Source organism: Cydia amplana, chromosome 14 (assembly GCF_948474715.1).
Source record: "Cydia amplana chromosome 14, ilCydAmpl1.1, whole genome shotgun sequence".
Lineage (NCBI taxonomy): Eukaryota > Metazoa > Arthropoda > Insecta > Lepidoptera > Tortricidae > Cydia > Cydia amplana.
In genome coordinates, this window is record NC_086082.1 from 1,651,667 (window position 1) to 1,670,960 (window position 19,294).

At 39.3% G+C, this 19,294-nt stretch overlaps 1 protein-coding gene and 1 pseudogene across 1 annotated transcript; both read left to right on the top strand.

Annotated features, from left to right (window-relative positions):
* The first annotated feature begins 581 nt into the window (after nucleotides 1-581).
* Nucleotides 582-14,316, top strand: LOC134654308 (uncharacterized). Its single transcript, XM_063509773.1, has 5 exons — nucleotides 582-763; nucleotides 973-1,487; nucleotides 3,334-3,538; nucleotides 3,642-3,939; nucleotides 14,233-14,316. Exons 1-5 carry the CDS (start codon nucleotides 582-584, stop codon nucleotides 14,314-14,316), a joined length of 1,284 nt encoding a protein of 427 aa, XP_063365843.1.
* A 1,643-nt stretch (nucleotides 14,317-15,959) lies between these two features.
* LOC134654309 (uncharacterized) lies at nucleotides 15,960-18,880 on the top strand (annotated as a pseudogene).
* The last annotated feature ends 414 nt before the right edge of the window (nucleotides 18,881-19,294 follow it).

Sequence of the window (19,294 nt, forward strand, 5' to 3'; positions counted from 1 at the left end):
TTTTTTTTTAAATAGGTAGGTGTTTTTTTAATATACACATATTAAATAAAACACATGATTTAAAAACGTTTATAAAAATATTAATATTTTTCTTAATTACTTGTCTCTTACAAAATTCCATTAAAAATTAACTACAATAGTTGAACAACTGACGGTGTAATTAATATGTTCAAAATATTATCCTTTGGCTTCGATTTACAACCGCAAACATTTGTCAAATTTATCAAACAGTAAATAATAATTGTAAACGAATTTTTGGGTTTTACTTAGCTCACAAAATTGGGGACCTTATTTTGCAATAAATAAATATTAATTTACGAATATTTGGGACGTTTGAAAGCCAGACAGGGACGAATTAGGAGCTTAATTGTTAGCATTTTTTTTTGTTTTTTTTTTTTGCAGAAGGATACTGTTTTTTTATGTAGAAATTGGTAGAAACTGTGACGAAGCCTGCGCTGTGGATTGATATTGTATTTAATATGGATTATTTGTATTTTCAATAAAAAAAATTACGGCCTATTGTCATTTACGAATTGTCAGTAACCGCATTGTTATGCATGAATTACGTATCCATTTAACAGATGATCAGCCACTACATCCTCCTGCTCGCTTCTGTATCTCTGGTCCTGGGCCACGGAAGAGTGACGCAGCCTCCCTCGAGGGCATCAGCCTGGAGGCTCGGGTTCCCCACACCAGCGAACTATGATGATGACGGCTTAAACTGTGGCGGCTTTTCGTCTCAGTGGTCGAGTAATGGTGGCAAGTAAGTACAACTCCTAGAGGCCCACAGACACAGCTGCGTACTTCTTAGAACATATTTTTATGCCACTATGTCCCCCCGCGGGCACAGATAACAATAGGTGCATTCATATCATTCCCATCTGTCCCTACCCCATGTATGGCGGCGGTCGCATGAGGCAGGGACAAACGGGAATATACCTACACCATCTTTGACCGATCACTCTCCCTCAGATGCGGAATCTGCGGCGACTCCTACAGCATCCCACCCCCACGCCCGCACGAGCTTGGCGGCACCTACGGTCTCGGCCTCATCGTCGCCAAATACCTCCCCGGGGCAACCATAGCCACCACCACCCACCTCACCGCCTCTCATATGGGCTACTGGGAGTTCAAACTCTGCCCTGACCCGACTGACAACTCCCAAGCGTGCTTCGACAACCATCTACTCGTATCAGAAGAGGGGGAGACTAAATACACTCCAAACCGAGGCAGTGGTATCTACGAAGTCAACTATAAACTGCCGTCTGGATTGATATGCGAGCATTGTGTGCTCCAATGGAGATATGTGGCTGGAAATAACTGGGGTATCTGCAGTAATGGAACTTCAGGGTTAGGCTGCGGGAATCAGGAGGAGTTCCGTGCATGCTCCGATATTGCTATAGGCGTGTCGAAGACACTCAGCAACGAAAACATCCCGTCGCCGCTTTTCTACTATTTGCAGCACGGATTCTATGAGTTGGACCAAGGTAAGGAGGTGGAGAATGATTTGAAAGAGTAATTAATTTAGAGAAGTTTTGATATAGTTTTAAATGCGGACAGTATTTTCAAACAGGCTTATTTTTTTGTGGTTTTCATAGAGAAATAAGCCCTTTTGAAAAGACACTGCTCAAATATCGAATTGACCTGTCAACTAGCGTTAAGTTTTTGCCTCATTTTGGCGCCATAAGTCTTTAGGTATAGCTAATATATACAATAGGTGTAGATAATAGTATTTAAAGTAATTTTTGGAGGTTAATGATTGTATGCTTCTGAAACCAAAGTGCTTAGTATAAGTTATTTATTATTTTATAATAAAACATACCTACCTAATTAAATTATATCTTGTTTTAATAATTCATCTTACCTATCCCATTTTTCCATGCTCGAGAACAAGCATCAAACTTAGGTACCGGCAGGTACTTATAATTCTTATGATATTCATTACGCTACGTCTTACGTAGGCGAACAACGCGCGAACGCCGCGCGGCCGCCGCGCCGCTTCGCGTCTAAATCGCTCACGTACGAGTAGGACATACCTATACGTATCAACGGTTTGTTTCATCCTCGCCGCGCCGCGCCGCGTTCGCGCGTTGTCCGCCTAAAGCCGTAGCGTAACATTTATACTTGTACAGTCAGCAGCAATAGTTGCTAAGCGGGCGGTAATTTTGGACACCTCGCCCGCTTAGCAACTATTGCTGCTGACTGTACCTACTATGTTAACTATATGTAGGTATAAGATAGGATAGGTAGACGTAAATATGCTGATTGCATTTGCACGATGGAATAAAAGTCGAAAACTGAACGAATATTTTTATTGGAGTAGGACTTACCTATTCCTTAGGTAAAAATTAAGTACAGGAAAGAATAATAACAGGAAATTATAATAAAAAATATACTGATTAAAATTACAACGAAAATACACTATTATATTGAATGTAAAGGTTATCCCTGAAGCCCGTGGTGTTTAAAAGGTTATGCAAACAGGAGGTTTTACACCACTAATCAATATGTAAACACTTAAACTTAAAAACGTAGGGGCCTTAATAGTTTTTTTTATTACTTCCAAAATGGAGTTAATTAGAAAACCGGTGTCTTTGTGCATGTTACTTAACACGTTCTCTGACCCATGCCCCACATATGGGTCACGGCAAGCCTCTATTAAAAGGCCGTAAGGTTGACAGTTAACAGTTGGGACAGTGAACGTGTTAATTTAAGCTCAGGAACCAGTCTCCAAATTAAAGGAGTTTGAAAAAAAAAACACGGTGGATAGGTATTATAGGTAACATATACAAGGAAAGCGAAGAATATAGGTAGTGTCTACTATTTACCAACAAATACTATAAGCACCGTTTCCTACAGCACAATAGAAAAAGTAAAACCAATTCACCCCGGTTTGCCTATCTTTGATGCAACACCACTTGTTCTCAAGCATGAAGAAATGGTAATTTTTTTTATTTTTGCAAATATAAAACTCAATTATAGCTGGTCAACCAAATCTTGTCAGTAAAAAAAGACGCGAAATTCAAATTTTCTATGGGACGATATCCCTTCGCGCCTACATTTTTCAAATTTGCCGCCTTTTTCTACAGTCAAGATCTGGTTGACCAAGTATATAATCCGTATGCTAGGTCTAACTGCCAATTCGGTGCAGACTTAGCTTATATTTAAAAATAAAAATATGTAGAGTCCGTCTACTCCACATATTTTTATTTTTAAATATTTTAAACTTTAATGCGCAGCAGTCTTCGGCGATATTCAGAAAAAAAAACTCAGTTCCTGCTGCAGTAACAGACGTACCTAATAATTTTATTGGATACCTATCTCTTTACACAGGTCACCTGACACGCAAAGACCCGAAGCGTCCATCGCCACCGCAACGTCCCACTAACACGAAGCCCTCGCATCGACAACCAAAACCATCGAAAGAAGTGTCTCAGAAGCAACCACAACCTAACAGACCATTACAAAACTCGATCGAGCAACCTCAACACTCAAACAGACAGCCTTCAAATCACCCTCAACACTCAAATGCACAACAGTATCCTCAAAATCATCCCTCATATCATTATCTTACTCAATCTACGAAAAATCAGCAATCAAACAGACAGTCATATCCATCGAAAGATATCCAACATTCGCAGAAAAATAGCAATGCCTATTCCCAACATTCAAATCAACAATCTGTTCAACCGTCTAACTTGCAAAGTCCGACCCAATCGCATCACCTGCAATATTCAAATCATCATCCCGGAAATCAACAGATTTCCTCACAAAAACGAACTCAAACGCAGCACCCTCAATCACATCGACATCCCTCTAATGGACAACCTCAACCCTCAAATCGACAACCCCAACCCGGACCTCAACACTCCAAAAACCATTTATCTCGACCTCAAAAATCGAAGCCCTCAAAACAGTCTCAGCCGAGACAAAGGAGCCGTCAGCCTAAATCGAAACTCTTGCAATACGAGTATAAGACAAATGACAAGCGGAAAACAAAGAATAATAGACGCAAGAAGAAGAAAAAGGTTTGTTGAATTTTGATTATGATTTATAAACTGAAATAGATATACACTAAAGAATAATTTTTAAGAAAAAAAAACCGACTTCTATGCGGCCCGGTGAAAGATTATTGTAGATGGTGCGCTATGTAGAAAAGGAGGTAAAACCACCCACTTTTCTAGTAGCATTTCGTTTCTGTAAGGCTCGCAGTTCTAACCTAACCTAACCCACTTTTGTTCGGTTCTGTGAGGATAGCAGTTCAAACCTAACCTAACCCACTTAACGGCGCATGCGGTGCGGTGTACGGGGGTTTGAGCGGGAGGGGTTTGGCCTCATCATACTTTATACCTACATTTTATGGTAGGTTGTAACCGGCTAACTAGAGCGGTAGAAAATGAAACTAGGTTCATATAGTAAAACAATATAATATTAAAAATATGTACAATAAAATAAAGTAATTTTCGTCAGTACGTAAGCCTAAACAAATAAAATATCGTCACTGGCCTTAACGTTCTTGCATCCCGATCTTTGTCGAACCAAACGATCAATTCTGGCCGCGGGTGCTACCGCATCAGCAAGGTCCACGCAGAGAAAAACTTCAGCAGCAAATATCCATCAAAAGAAACAGCAACAGTAATAAGTACCTCTTCAGTTTTAAGGCAGAAGTAAAGGCTGCAACAATCGTACGTTCTTAGACGTCGGGTCGGAACCTAACCCAAGCCTCATTTCGTTACAGGAAACCAGTGACGTACAAATAAGACTTGGATTAGGTTTAATTTAAACATAAACAGAAACTTAATACTATATATACAATTATACAAATATTACCTGCATTAGTGGCAGCCTTCGTATATAGTTTTTAGTACAAATCATAAGCATAGAGTCTCATTTAATAAATAAAATCAAAGTTGTGCAATTTGCAACAGAATTCCAATTGAATATTGATGAGAAAAAACAAAAGACGGGCGAATGGCTTAGTTTTTATTTTACAACCGGCCAGTGCGCGCGGTGGCTGCACTATGCAGGTTTGCCATGTTACAAGGTAATCATAGTAGTTTGTTTAGTTTAGGTATCATAGTGGTTTTCCGGGTCAAGGTCCGGGTCTGTGTCCGAGTCAGGGTCCGGGTCCGAACCGGATCCGGGTACGAGGCCGGATCTGGATCCGAGTCCGGGTCCCAGTCCAAGTCAAAGTCGAAATTCGAAATCACCAAACATGTACTATGCGTCGTTGAAGAGTTCTGTTCTGATCATCATCAGCAGTTCCAGTTCATCAAATGCGACAGTTTTTAATGTTAATGCTTTATTTTATGATAAAAATACAGAAAATTATATACGTGTGCTTTAAGATTTGAGGAGTTCCCTCGATTTCTCATGGATCCCATGTTCAGAACTTGAGCTTGACATAAATATGGCTTAAAAACCTAACTTGCTTAACAAACATAACGAAAAGGAAAAATCGCCAAACACGAGCTATGCGTCGTTAAAGAGTTTCGTTCTGGTCATCATCAGCAGTTACACTTCCTCAAATGTTACTTTTTAAATGTATATGCTTGATTTGTTGATTAAAACACAACAATCACTATATGTATGCCTTTAAGATTTGAGGAGTTCCCTCGATTCCTTATGGATCTCATCATCAGAACTCGAGCTTGACAGAAATGTGGCTTAAAAACTAAACTTGCTTAACAAACATAACGAAGAGGACAAATCGCCAAACGTGAACTATGGGTCGTTGAAGAGTTCTGTTCTGATCATCATCAGCAGTTCCACTTCATCAAATGCGACAGTTTTTAATAAAAATGCTTGATTTTCTGATGATAATACAAAAATCTCTATACGCACGCCTTTAAGATTTGAGGAGTTCCCTCGATTCCTCATGGATCCCATCATCAGAACTCGAGCTTGACAAAAATGTGGCTTAGGTTTAGGTTTAAAGATATTTATTCTCATAAAAGACATACAAGTCACTTACACGAGAACAGAGTTATAAAGTAAAAGTAATTATATCTACGGTAGCACACAAAGTCGCTCGAGACGAGAGGTACACGCTCACGCAACTATTTAAGGTGGGTAGTGGTTTAAAATGTACTGCGATAATTTAGCTTTAAACTCATTGAATGAGCCTGCCCCTCTCAGATCAGACGGTAATTTATTATAAAGCTGTGCACCTTCATACGTAAACATTTTTTTACCTAATTGTGTTCTTATCTTTGGTAATACAATGAAACTCGCACGACGGGTAGTTCGTTTGGATATTTGCTTCTTCGTCATAAAGGCTAAGTTAGTATGGAGTGCACTGTTTAATATTTTTCTGACTAGAATGTTGGTACTATACATATACAATTGTTTAATATTCATTAGGCCAGTTTCTGCATATATACATGTGGTAGGTGTTTGCGCCACGTATTAAATACTTAACCTATGAATTCTGACCTCCTTGTCGGGTTTTCAATATAGACGGCAAGGCGATAATAAAAAGAGAAAAAATGTCACATGTCACCATCAATACATGTAAAATAAAACTCGATTCGATATATTGTGTGTTGAAGAAAATGAAACCAAAGGGATCCCTATAATTAAGTATACATACAACAAAATAAAGTGCCGCCGAATCAGTGGAGACTGGAGACTCTATAAGGAGGAAAACGCAGAACCAGTGCATGTAAGTTTTTCCGCATCCCCATTTTTTGGCCTTTGAACCGGTTTCCAAATTTACCTTTAAAAATATTACATAATAACCTTGTTGCTCACTGAATCGCGTAGGTACAAAATATAATTTCGGATTTCCTTTCGGTTTCTTAATTTTCAAAAAAATGTTCCCGTCATAATTTTATTTCAAAGTACGGTCAGTAAACTAATTTATTTTTATTGTCTGTTATTTTTATTTCATATTTCATTTACGCGTAGCGTGTGGGATTATTCATCACGCTACCTTATAAATGCGTTACAAATAAATTTCGTATTTTGTAACTGTCATATTGTGACATAATTTTCACGGAACATTTTTGCACACCATATTCGTTAAGTATATAATTTCAGTGTATTTTAAGTTACTAAATACACTCTACTAAACTGAAAGCTACGGGTAAATTATTTCTAAAAGCCTCAGTTTTTCATAAACTGTAATTAACCTATTGCGAAGGTTACACTTGTATTAAGGTATTATACAAGCGTAACGTTCGTATTTACTTCATTTTCCTTCGACTTGCATTAAGGTATTATACAAGTTGAATATAATTTATAATTATTTGTGCATCTTAGCACAAATTGTTCATATTTTTTCGTGCTGTCATAGTAATAACTAGGTAACCATGGCAACGCGACTTAAGCTCGCGGAAGCAAAACGTGCTCAATGTTTCATGCGTTTACAAAATATTTATGACATGATTCCAAAGTTAAGCAGTGACAAGAAGGCTTTCTCGCAGTTCATCGCGCAAGCTCGATTGGTCGATCAACTGAGAAAAGAATTTATAGAGTTGATGGATGAAGTCAATCTTCTGAACTTGGAGTTGGACCCGGAGTACATCGTCAACTACAACGCAATGAATGCGTTTGAAGATCTCTACTGCGTAATCAAATGTCAAATTTCAAAAATTGATGCACCTGCTCCGAGCCCTTCGACATCCAGGGATTCGAGCCATTCATGTAAGGACGACTCCATTAAAATCCCTCGGATTGAACTTCCTTCTTTCGATGGAGATATTCAAAACTTCCCATTCTTTTATGAAACATTTAAGCGTGTCATACATGAGAATAAAAAACTTACGGATTCTGAGCGTGTTCATTATTTGTTTAGTCATTTGACAGGAAAGGCAAAGTCGATCTGTGCGGGAGTTATACCTGCCGCAGAAAATTACAACACAGTTTGGGAAGCATTGATCGCGAAATATGATGATAAACGCGCATTAGCTACGTCATATTTAAACCAGCTGTTTTCGATGAAACCTGTCAACATCAACGGTCCTTCGGCATCTAATTTAGAAAAAATAATTGATTCGTTTGCTGCTACTATTTCAGCAATAAGACAACTCAAGCTCGAAAACTTAAGTGACTTTATTTTCATTCACCTGGGTCTTAAGTTATTAGATTCAGATACCACAAAGAATTTCGAGATGTCTATTCGGAATTCTTCTACAATGCCTACATATGACGAATTCATTTGTTTCGTTAGGGAACAAGTGAAGATTTTATATCGGACATCGCAACGAACGCCAATTAAGGCTGAAAGCGGCTCCGCTGCCAACACTAGCAGCGTGCGAGCTCCCCTCCCTCGCACGCCCCAAGCGTATGTTAGCACGCAAGGGTATGACAACGGAAGTTCATGTGCTATGTGCAAGAGTAATGATCACTCGCAACTTTATAATTGCAATAATTTCATGAAACTCACGCCTAACGAAAAATTTAATTTCGTTAAGGAAACTCACGCGTGCACTAATTGTCTGAACACGCATCATACTGCATCGAAATGTTCCTCGAAGAAAACTTGTCGTAAATGTAAAGGCAAACATCATACAACGTTACACTTCGAAAACTCAAAACCTGCAATGAATAACAACGAGTCCAAGTCTTCATCTAAGGATGATAGTGAAGCTAGCACAAGTTCATCCGTAAAGGACAACGGTGCCTCGGTATGTACTCATTCGGCATCGGGACAGACTACTTCACCCTTGACGGAAATTCTCGCCACTGCTCAGGTACTCGCTAGTGGGCGTAACGGCAAGGACAAGGTTTTGAGATGTCTACTGGATCCAGGATCACAGAAACATTACGTTACATTGAAGTGCTGCAAGAATTTAGGTCTTCCTGTACACAGCAGCCCAGTGACGTCAATAAATGGATTAGGTGGAACAACGATAACACAACCCATCCGAGGAACTGTCAACTTAACATTTAGGTCAAGATATGATCCTAAACATCAATATACTATCGAAGCGCTTGTTTTAGATGAGATCACGCCTGATTTACCGACCTGTCATATTGATCAATCTGCAACTGATCTGTTTGATAATTTACATCTAGCAGATGACTCTTGGGCGATTCCAGGTGAAATTGATGTACTTCTTGGTGTTAAGTTATTCACCAAATTGTTAATGTCAGATAAAATTGAAAACGAGCCTGGTTTGCCTGACGCTTTAGAAACTACACTGGGGTACATCATACTAGGCGATGCTCCCGCAGTTAACGCTTCCTACTCAGCAGCTGGGTATTTTACTTCGGTTGATGTCGGAAATTTAATGCAAAAATTCTGGGAAATTGAAGATTTGGATGGAGGAGTGATTCATAGTCCAGACGAGAAAAAAGCTGAAGATATTTTCAAGAATACAATCAATCGTTTGGAAGACGGACGTTATGAAGTAGCACTTCCGTTTAAATTGGACCCAAGCAATTTAGGCGATTCTTACAAGACTGCTGAACGCAGATTTTTAGCGCTTGAAAGAAAATTCGTCAAGCAACCTGAATTAAAACCAGCTTATGATGAAGTTATCCGTGAACATATTGATAAAAAATATTTATCTGAGGTTCCAAATGATAAGTCAAATGATGCTTATCACATACCCCACCACGCAATTGTCAAAATTGACAGAATAACCACAAAGGTTAGAATTGTGCTGGACGCTAGTGCACAGACCACAAGCGGTTTATCGTTAAATGACATACTTCACGCAGGACCAAGTCTTCAAGCTGACTTGTTCTGCATTCTCCTAAACTTACGATTGTTTGGTATTGCTATCACGTCTGATGTACGTCAAATGTATCTGTGTATTGACGTACGGGGGGAGGATCGTCCTTATCAGCGTATACTTTATAGGTTTAATCCTGAAGAAACTATAAAGGTATTTCAGTATAATAGGGTAGCCTTCGGTCTACGTAGCAGTCCTTTTCTGGCACTGCGAACTGTTAAACAGTTAGTAGCTGATGAAGGTGATAAATACCCACTCGCAAAGGAAATTGCATCTCGTGATATTTATATGGATGATGTAGCCAGTTCCGTTATTGATGAAGACCAAGCTATGCAAGCGACTAAACAACTGCTGGATTTGTTCTTGAAAGGTGGATTCCAACTGGCAAAGTGGTCGTCAAATTCTGCAGCTGTTCTGAAAGAAATACCGAAAGGACTACATTTATCCCAAAGTGTCACCTTCGACGATGATACAACGTTGAAGATTTTAGGTCTGCGTTGGTATCCTGGTGAAGATGTATTCAAGTTCCAGGTTAGTCCCGACGATCGACCGTGTAGTAAAAGAAACATTCTTTCATCGGTAGCTCGACTATTCGATGTTCTGGGCCTAGTTGCCCCTGTAATTGTGTTCGCTAAGCTTCTAATAAAGGAGTTATGGCTTTTGAAAATTGATTGGGACGAATTGCCGCCTGATCATATTGTACGCCAATGGCAACAGTTCCAAGGTGAACTACCGCTACTATCTAACATTAGCATTCCCAGACATATTGGTGTCATTGAAAACTGTTCATTAACTATAGTCGGCTTTTCAGATGCTAGTGAAAGAGCTTATGGTGGAGTGGTTTATGCCTACGTCACTTTTCCTAATGATGACCGAGGTGTCATTAATTTAATTTGCGCTAAATCTAAGATAGCGCCCGTGAAGGTTGTCAGCCTAGCAAGACTGGAATTATGCGCAGCATTGCTATTGTCACAACTTATAAAAAGGGTGGTTGATACCTACTCAACCAGATACCCAATCGACTCTGTGTTGGCCTTCTCCGATTCAACAGTGACACTTTGTTGGATTCATTCGTCGCTTCATCGATGGCAAACTTTTGTGGCCAATCGAATTACCAAGATCCAAGATAACTTATCAAGCGATCATTTTTATCATATTAAGGGAACAGAAAATCCAAGCGACTGCCTGTCTAGAGGCTTAACTCCAGCTCAACTGGTGATCCATCCTCTATGGCTATCAGGCCCTCCATGGATGAAACTCCCGAAAAACGAATGGCCGATTCAGGCGTTTATACCAGACGAAGTCAACGTTCCTGAAGAAAAAACGGTTTCTTTAGTGACTTGTGACAATTCGAACGACAACTTAATTTATGATTTGTCTAAACGGTTCTCGTCATGGGTTAAATATGTACGCACAGTTGCCTATATCTTAAAATTTATAAAACGATTACCTAAAGGCCCTATTAGTGCTGATGACTTAACAGCAGCCGAATTAGAAATCGTACGAGCTCTACAAAGAGTTTATTTCAGTCAACATATTTTAGATATGACCCTGAAAAAAGGGTTTACAAAAGCTTTAGCAAGCCTGAAGCCATTTATTCAAGATGGAATCCTTCGCGTCGGAGGACGTCTCAGTAATTCTGATGAAGATTACGATTATAAACATCCTTTGTTATTGCCACGTCGTGATCACATCATTAACCTACTGGTCGATTATTATCATCGACACCATTTACATGCAGGACCTGAAACTCTTATATCTATTATACGACATCGATTCTGGATCATAGCAGCTCGATGTATTATTCGTCATCGCATTCATTTATGCAATTACTGCTTCCGGACCAAGCCAAAGGCTAACTCCCCAATGATGGCAGATTTACCAGCGTGCAGGGTAAATCAAGTTGAGAAAGCCTTTATACATACTGGCTGTGATTACGCTGGTCCGTTGTATTGTACACCTGTTCGACGAAGAGGCGTGAAGAGTCAAAAGGTTTATTTGTGCTTATTCACATGTCTCACAACGCGAGCAATTCATTTAGAACTTGCAACTGACTTAAGTACAGCAAGCTTTATGTCAGCATTTAAGCGGTTTTTATCCAGACGTGGTCCTGTAAAATATATGTACAGCGATAACGGAACCAACTTCCAGGGAGCCAATACATATTTGCAAGAACTTCATAATTTCCTTGCGAATGAGTATCGAGACGCTTGGGAAACTGAACTATCAGCCAATAAAATAATTTGGCGATTTATTCCCCCCAGTGCTCCACATTTTGGAGGATGTTGGGAAAGTAACGTTAAATGCGTCAAATCACATTTGTTTCGTACGATAGGTAAACAAATCTTGTCATTTCAGGAATTAATGACAATTCTATGTGAAATTGAGGCTTTATTAAATTCTAGACCGCTATCCGTGTTAAGCTCTGATCCAGCTGAACCTTCCGCATTGACGCCAGCTCATTTTCTTAATGTTACTCCATTGAAATATCTTCCAGCTGCGTCTGTTGCGGAGGTAACATCTGATCATCTTTTGCAAAGATATCAATTATTAGATCGCTTAACGCAATCATTTTGGAAGAGGTGGCGCGATGAGTATTTGCACACGTTGCAAACCAGACAAAAATGGAATACTCCTTCTCAACCTATTAAGGAAGGAACTGTTGTAGTCATCCTTCAAGATAATGTTATGCCTCTACATTGGCCGTTAGGTCTTATAACTCAACTCTTTCCAGGCAAGGACGGTATTGCCAGAGTTGCTTTGGTTAAAACAAAATCAGGCACACTTAAAAGACCTTTGGTCAAATTATGTCCTTTGCCTTCTCAATAATATAATTTCATATTTCTATTAGTATTTAGTTATCTCTCTCAAGTTATGGAGGCTTCATATGTTTATGTCAATTTAGTTTTCTCTGAGCAATAAGGATGCTATTATGTAGTAAATGATTTATTTTAAATAACTTTTTGAAAGCTATTCCTTTCAAGGCCGGGGGAATGTTTGCGCCACGTATTAAATACTTAACCTATGAATTCTGACCTCCTTGTCGGGTTTTCAATATAGACGGCAAGGCGATAATAAAAAGAGAAAAAATGTCACATGTCACCATCAATACATGTAAAATAAAACTCGATTCGATATATTGTGTGTTGAAGAAAATGAAACCAAAGGGATCCCTATAATTAAGTATACATACAACAAAATAAAGTGCCGCCGAATCAGTGGAGACTGGAGACTCTATAAGGAGGAAAACGCAGAACCAGTGCATGTAAGTTTTTCCGCATCCCCAGTAGGTGTTAGACGGTGATAGTTAAAAAGAATTTTGATTATCTTATTTTGGAGTATTTGTAGGGAAGTTAGTTTGGTTTTGGCTGCGCTGCCCCACAGCTCAATCAAGTAGAGTAAATGCGGTTTGATTAGAGAATGATATATAGTATGGCTTAAAAACTTAACTTGCTTAACAACATAACGAAGAGGACAAATCGCCAAACGTGAACTATGCGTCGTTGAAGAGTTCCGTTCTGATCATCATCAGCAGTTCCACTTCATCAAATGTCACGTTTCTGAATGTATATGCTTGATTTGTTGATAAAAACACAAAAATCACTATATGTATGCCTTTAAGATTTGAGGAGTTCCCTCGATTCCTCGTGGATCCCATCATCAGAACTGGGTTTTGACAAAAACGGGACCAATCTGTATGCATATACATACAATCAAAAAAAGAATTTTCAAAATCGGTCCAGTAATGACGGAGATATGGAGCAACAAACATAAAAAAAAATAAAAAAAATAAAAAAAAAAATAAAAAAAAAAAAAAAAAAACATACAACCGAATTGATATAACCTCCTTCTTTGAGATTTGGAAGTCGGTTAAAAAGTGACCAAGTCCACCGGTGGCCGAGGCGGACCGAACCCGCGTCTTCAACTCACGCGGCTAACGTCCTGACGACTAGACCACCCGGCCACGGCGGTATAACCCGTACCATAATATACCCGTACCGTAATATACCCGTCCCAAATTCTCTGGTGTAGGTATGATGAGATCAAAAATCTATCGATCGATATCTATGGTTTACAATAACTGCTTATAGAGTCTGTTCGGGAAGAGAAGAGTCGTAGAATGTTTTGGATCCCATCCATTTCACGACTTTTCTCTTTCCGCACAGACTCTAGGACTTTTTTTCGCAACCCTTTTTGCGTCAATACCTCCAGAACAAAAAATATAAAAATGGGGCACAAACTTTTTTGTTGTGTGATAATAAGAATAGGGAGTTACTGCAATGTTTTGCCGCCAGAAAGCAGCACTTTGGGCACTAGTGACTTAAGTACCTATACCATAGAGTAACTTATACATACTGTACCTTAAACTGTTTTTTGACAAGTTTTTACAGACAATCACATATCAAATATTCCCTATTCCATAGGATTTCTTTGTTTCTACATTAAGACCATAGTCTTTTTTCGTTGGTAAATGGCCCTTCCTCTGGGCAAATAGGTAGGTAAGAGTCATGATACGTACTAAATTATATCGCTTGCTTTTTTTTTTCAGACGCAGCCGGATCTTCATCAGAAGCCAAAAAAACCAAAGAGACCTGTAAAAGTATTCGAGCAACACACCTACGAGTACTTTTAAATAAAATTTAGTTAACATTTTTAATTACCTCGTGTTTCATTTAGAATATCTTCGTAAAGTCATCATCATCCCAGTAGACTTAGCACAAGATCGCCACGACAGTATATCGCGCGCGAGATAGACTATCCATCTTTTCCTAACTGTATTAATTAGAAAGGGCCGGGTAGTCTTTATCGCGCGCGAAATAACGTAGCGGCGCTCTCGTGTTAATGTTAAGCATACAGACTGTATTGCATAGTGTCTGGCCAGTGAGTAATAAAAAAAACCGGCCAAGTGCGAGTCGGACTCGCCCATGAAGGGTTCCGTATTTAGGCGATTTATGACGTATTAAAAAAAAACTACTTACTAGATCTCGTTCAAACCAATTTTCGGTGGAAGTTTACATGGCAATGTACATCATATATTTTATTTAGTTTTATCATTCTCTTATTTTAGAAGTTACAGGGGGGGGGGGGGACACACATTTTACCACTTTGGAAGTGTCTCTCGCGCAAACTATTCAGTTTAGAAAAAAATGATATTAGAAACCTCAATATCATTTTTGAAGACCTATCCATAGATACCCCACACGTATGGGTTTGATGAAAAAAAAATTTTTGAGTTTCAGTTCTAAGTATGGGGACCCCCAAAATTTATTGTTTGTTTTTTCTATTTTTGTGTGAAAATCTTAATGCGGTTCATAGAATACATCTACATACCAAGTTTAAACAGTATAGTTCTAATAGTTTCGGAGAAAAGTGGCTGTGACATACGGACGGACAGACAGACAGACAGACATGACGAATCTATAAGGGTTCCGTTTTTTGCCATTTGGCTACGGAACCCTAAAAACCAGCCAGTAAAATTATAGCTGGTCAACCAAATCTTGTCAGTAAAAAAAGGCGCGAAATTCAAATTTTCTATGGGACGATATGCCTTCGCGCCTACATTTTTCAAATTTGCCGCCTTTTTCTACTGTCAAGATCTGGTTGACCAAGTATAGTAGCCAATGAAAAAACAACTTGAAGCTGACTGCTTATTCGATACTTTCTATAGACAAAATATGGTACAGTCACCTCACCTGCAATATAAATAAGTATATTATGTTACACAACGAAGGCCGCATAAAATCTGACACGATCTTATTTAGTAGAGCCATTAAGAGCGTGTCTCATATTTTTGCGGCCGTTGAAGAGTAAACATATTATTGCAGGTGACAGTACTAATGTACCATATAGGTAGATAATCGTTCCTGGGCGTACCGCGAAAATCGAAATTCGCGGGCATCTTTCTCTTTTACTCCAATGAAGGCGTAATTAGGGTAACAGAGAAAGATGGCCGCAATTTGCGAACTTCGATTATGCGGTTATAGCCCGGCTATACTCACTGAAATAAACAACGGTAGGAAAATTCGTAAAACTTCCTGTAGGGGCTCAACAGTTTGACAAATCCTACACCGGACTATCAACCGGAAGAAAGGGATAAAAATAGATTGTCTGCTCCCTCTGTTCATAATGTTAGTCAGCCAAACTTCAGATAAAATGCGGGTCAGATAAAAGTCATTGCACTCAAAACATATCAAGGCTGAAATTCCATACATCAGGTACTACCGCTAAAGTATCAAGACTATTCATATTTTATTTAAATTGTGAATTGAAGTCACCATGATGATAAATTCTGTAAGTATCCTTTAATTTGTATTAAGTAGAGTCTGTGCGGAAAGAGAAGAGTCGTGAAATGTATCTCCAATACATTCTACGACTCTTCTCTTTCCGCACAGACTCTATATATTTATTTATAAAATAATTAGATAATTAGGTATATGGCGTATTAAACTACTTTACTAACTTACGCGCAAACAACATACGAAACTACACAAAATAAAACAAACGACTACTTATTTTGAGTTTAAACTATTTTTAATCATAAACAGCAGCAGACTGACAGACTGGCAGACTCCTCCAACATATGACGTCATACGTTTGTCATTCTTCATTCAACGAGTCATTTTGACATTTCGTTAAAAGTAGCTTATTTGACCTGGCAGTCCGATCCCCTGTTTAACTCGCGCCATCTATATTAAAACTCCGGTACTTACAGATTAGTTTGGCCATCCTGCTATATTCCGCGTCCTTGGTACTCGGTCACGGCATGGTGCTGAACCCGCCAGGCCGCGCAACCGCTTGGCGATATGGATTCAATACTCCAACCAACTATGATGACAACGGCCTGAATTGTGGAGGAGTAGGGACGCAGTGGAAGCGGAATGGGGGCAAGTGAGTACCTTGTTTTTAGATTTTTGTTCCGATGACTTATTTGCCACTTACCTATTAAGTTAGTCTTTGAAACTTTCAATTTCAATAGTGATTTTAACCAAGTACCTATAAATTCCAACTTTAGATGAAAATGGAAGTTGAGGGATTAGAATAGAGTATAAAAATAGGAGCTCGAGGAGCTGGTTGCGGTGCCCAATATAACTGGCGAGATTAAAGCCACACGACTTCGCTGACTCGGTCACGTGGATAGGATGGGGAGGCTGATGCTGTGAAAAGAGCATATCTGGGGTACCCGGGTGGAAAACGTCCGTCCGGGCGTTCCAGATACCGCTGGAGTGACGAAGCCCTAATTCCTGTCCGCCCTCGGAGTACTCTACTAGCATTGTAGTGGCACAAAATAGGGCAGAGTGGAGTTTTCTTGCGTCAGACGGCCAAGATCCTTTTCGAGTCACTGAGCCAGTGAAGTAAGTAGTGTTGAGTCGCTCACTCGTGAGGCACCTCATTTGTACCACTCATTTTGTTAATTTGTCGCAGTACTTCGTACCGCAAAAATGTCTTACTTCACTCCTCTATTCATTTTGCTCATTTACTCGCGCGCATCACAAACACCCCTGCCACACAAATCATTCACACACTTCAAATTTCAAAAAAACTCTTATCTGTTCAAATTCACTCGCGAGTCTCGCGACCCTCAAAACTCATACAGTCCTCACAACTCGCAACAGAGTCCCTGGATCGCGCGAGGCGCTAGGCGAAAATGTCTCAAATGAAGAAACGAGTAATGATCCACACTGTCAACTGCCGAACTACAAACCTTATTGCAACGACAAAGGTCCACCGAGAAATGCGTTGAGTTTGTACCACTCACCGCCTCTCTGTGACATGAACCCCTCAAAAATCTTTTCAAAATGAAACAATGAATTAGAAATGCCCAAAGAGGGAGTGAGACCGACACGCGACGTACTTCAATATCGCTTCGCGTCGCCGCCGAAAATACGTTAACAATTAAACACAAAAGACAACAAGCGTAAGCGCTGCAAGCTTTCATACATCTTTAAAAAATTGTCGCTGTTGGAATTAATGGAATAGTTGACGCTGAAAATATGCTAGTACCTCACCTCATTTGAAGTAAGACATTGTAACACCTCATTTTAGAAAATGAGGTACTCATACAAACTCATTTTAAATTGATGTCCTACCCATCACTAGAAGTAAGTATACAAATTCCAACTTATTTCAGGTGCGGCCTCTGCGGCGACCCATACAACAAGCCAACCCCTCGCCGTTACGAGTACAACGGCAGAGACTATCGCGGCGTCATCGTCGCCACATACCTCCCAGGCTCCACCATACAAACCACAACTAGACTAACCGCTTACCACAAAGGCTTTTGGGAGTTCAGACTGTGTACTGACCACAAGAATAACAGCCAAGAATGTTTTGACAAGCTTCTAGAACTAGAATGCGGTGGCACTAAATATTACCCTATGAAAAGCACTACGTACTATGTGAACTATAAGCTGCCTGCTTTGACGTGTGAGCATTGCGTGTTGCAATGGAGATATGTGGCCGGGAATAGTTGGGGGTGGTGCGCTGATGGGACTGGGAAACTGGGGTGTGGCCCGCAAGAGGAATTTAGGGGATGCTCTGATATAGCTATCTTGCTTTAAGGCTCAGAAATTGTTCCATTTTCTATTAACCTAACATTTTTAATTTTCTTCCAAATAGTTATTTACGATACAAGTGCAAAAGAAGTTGAGAAATTACCCATTCGCACGTACATCGTACAACAATTTGCAGTACATAAGGCCCTTTACATTTTCGACGTACTTATTTAATGTGCTTGTTTATAGCTCCGGTGTCCTAATGTAGCACCAGATGTACCGAAAATCAGCCATATTAATATTAAAAAATGGTTTACCTTCTCACGTTTATTAAATAGAATGTTGGTTGATTTATTTCGTTTCATAAAGCCATTCTCGTTGGCTCACCGACGCAGACCTTATTCAGTCTAAGATATCAAGTATTTAATAATGAAAACATATTATCCAATCATAATTGCTTTTATTTACACAATAAATATTTGCGCACAAATCAACGATAACAAACATTGTTATTTCACTACATTTGAGAAGTGGTCACCAATATTTAACACTACTATGAATCCTACACCTTACTTCTATTGGTTTTTTGTGGCAAACGCACAGCGTGGCAAAAATGTGAACATTCGTAGGCTCAAATATAACTGCTAAATGTTTAATACGCCCCATATGTGCCAGACGAGCGCTGCAGTCCTGTACTGTACATAGCCAATAATTCGTAACATGTAACATTGAAAACCAATTACAGAAAGCTCATTTCGAACCATCATATTGCTCAACATGATATTTGTGTTTTACACAATAATTTAGTTTTAACCCATTTATTATGTAGTAAATTCGGTCTGTTCAAATTATACTAAAAACAAATAACAAATAAAATAGCCAATCACAAGTTAGTTGACGACCCTGTACTTAGCAACGTATTTTACAAGATACATAAATAATTCATCCTCTTTTTGTATTTTGTTGGTGAGGCTAAAACTCGAGATTTTTTTTATTGCCAAGAAAAGGGTTCAAATGGGGCATTATCTATGAAAAGGGACCTTATTGTCGATGGCGCTTACGCCGCACAGGGTCGCGCGGCATTGTATTTATATCGGAGCATCGTTAATAACGGCCTAA

Bases quoted from the DNA above. Each gene is read 5' to 3' on its own strand.
- LOC134654308 (XM_063509773.1), top strand. From the start codon at position 582: ATGATCAGCCACTACATCCTCCTGCTCGCTTCTGTATCTCTGGTCCTG. The intron at 764-972 runs GTAAGTACAACT...ACTCTCCCTCAG, and splicing joins TGGTCGAGTAATGGTGGCAA to ATGCGGAATCTGCGGCGACT. The intron at 3,940-14,232 runs GTCAGCCTAAAT...TTTTTTTTTCAG, and splicing joins TCAGCCGAGACAAAGGAGCC to ACGCAGCCGGATCTTCATCA.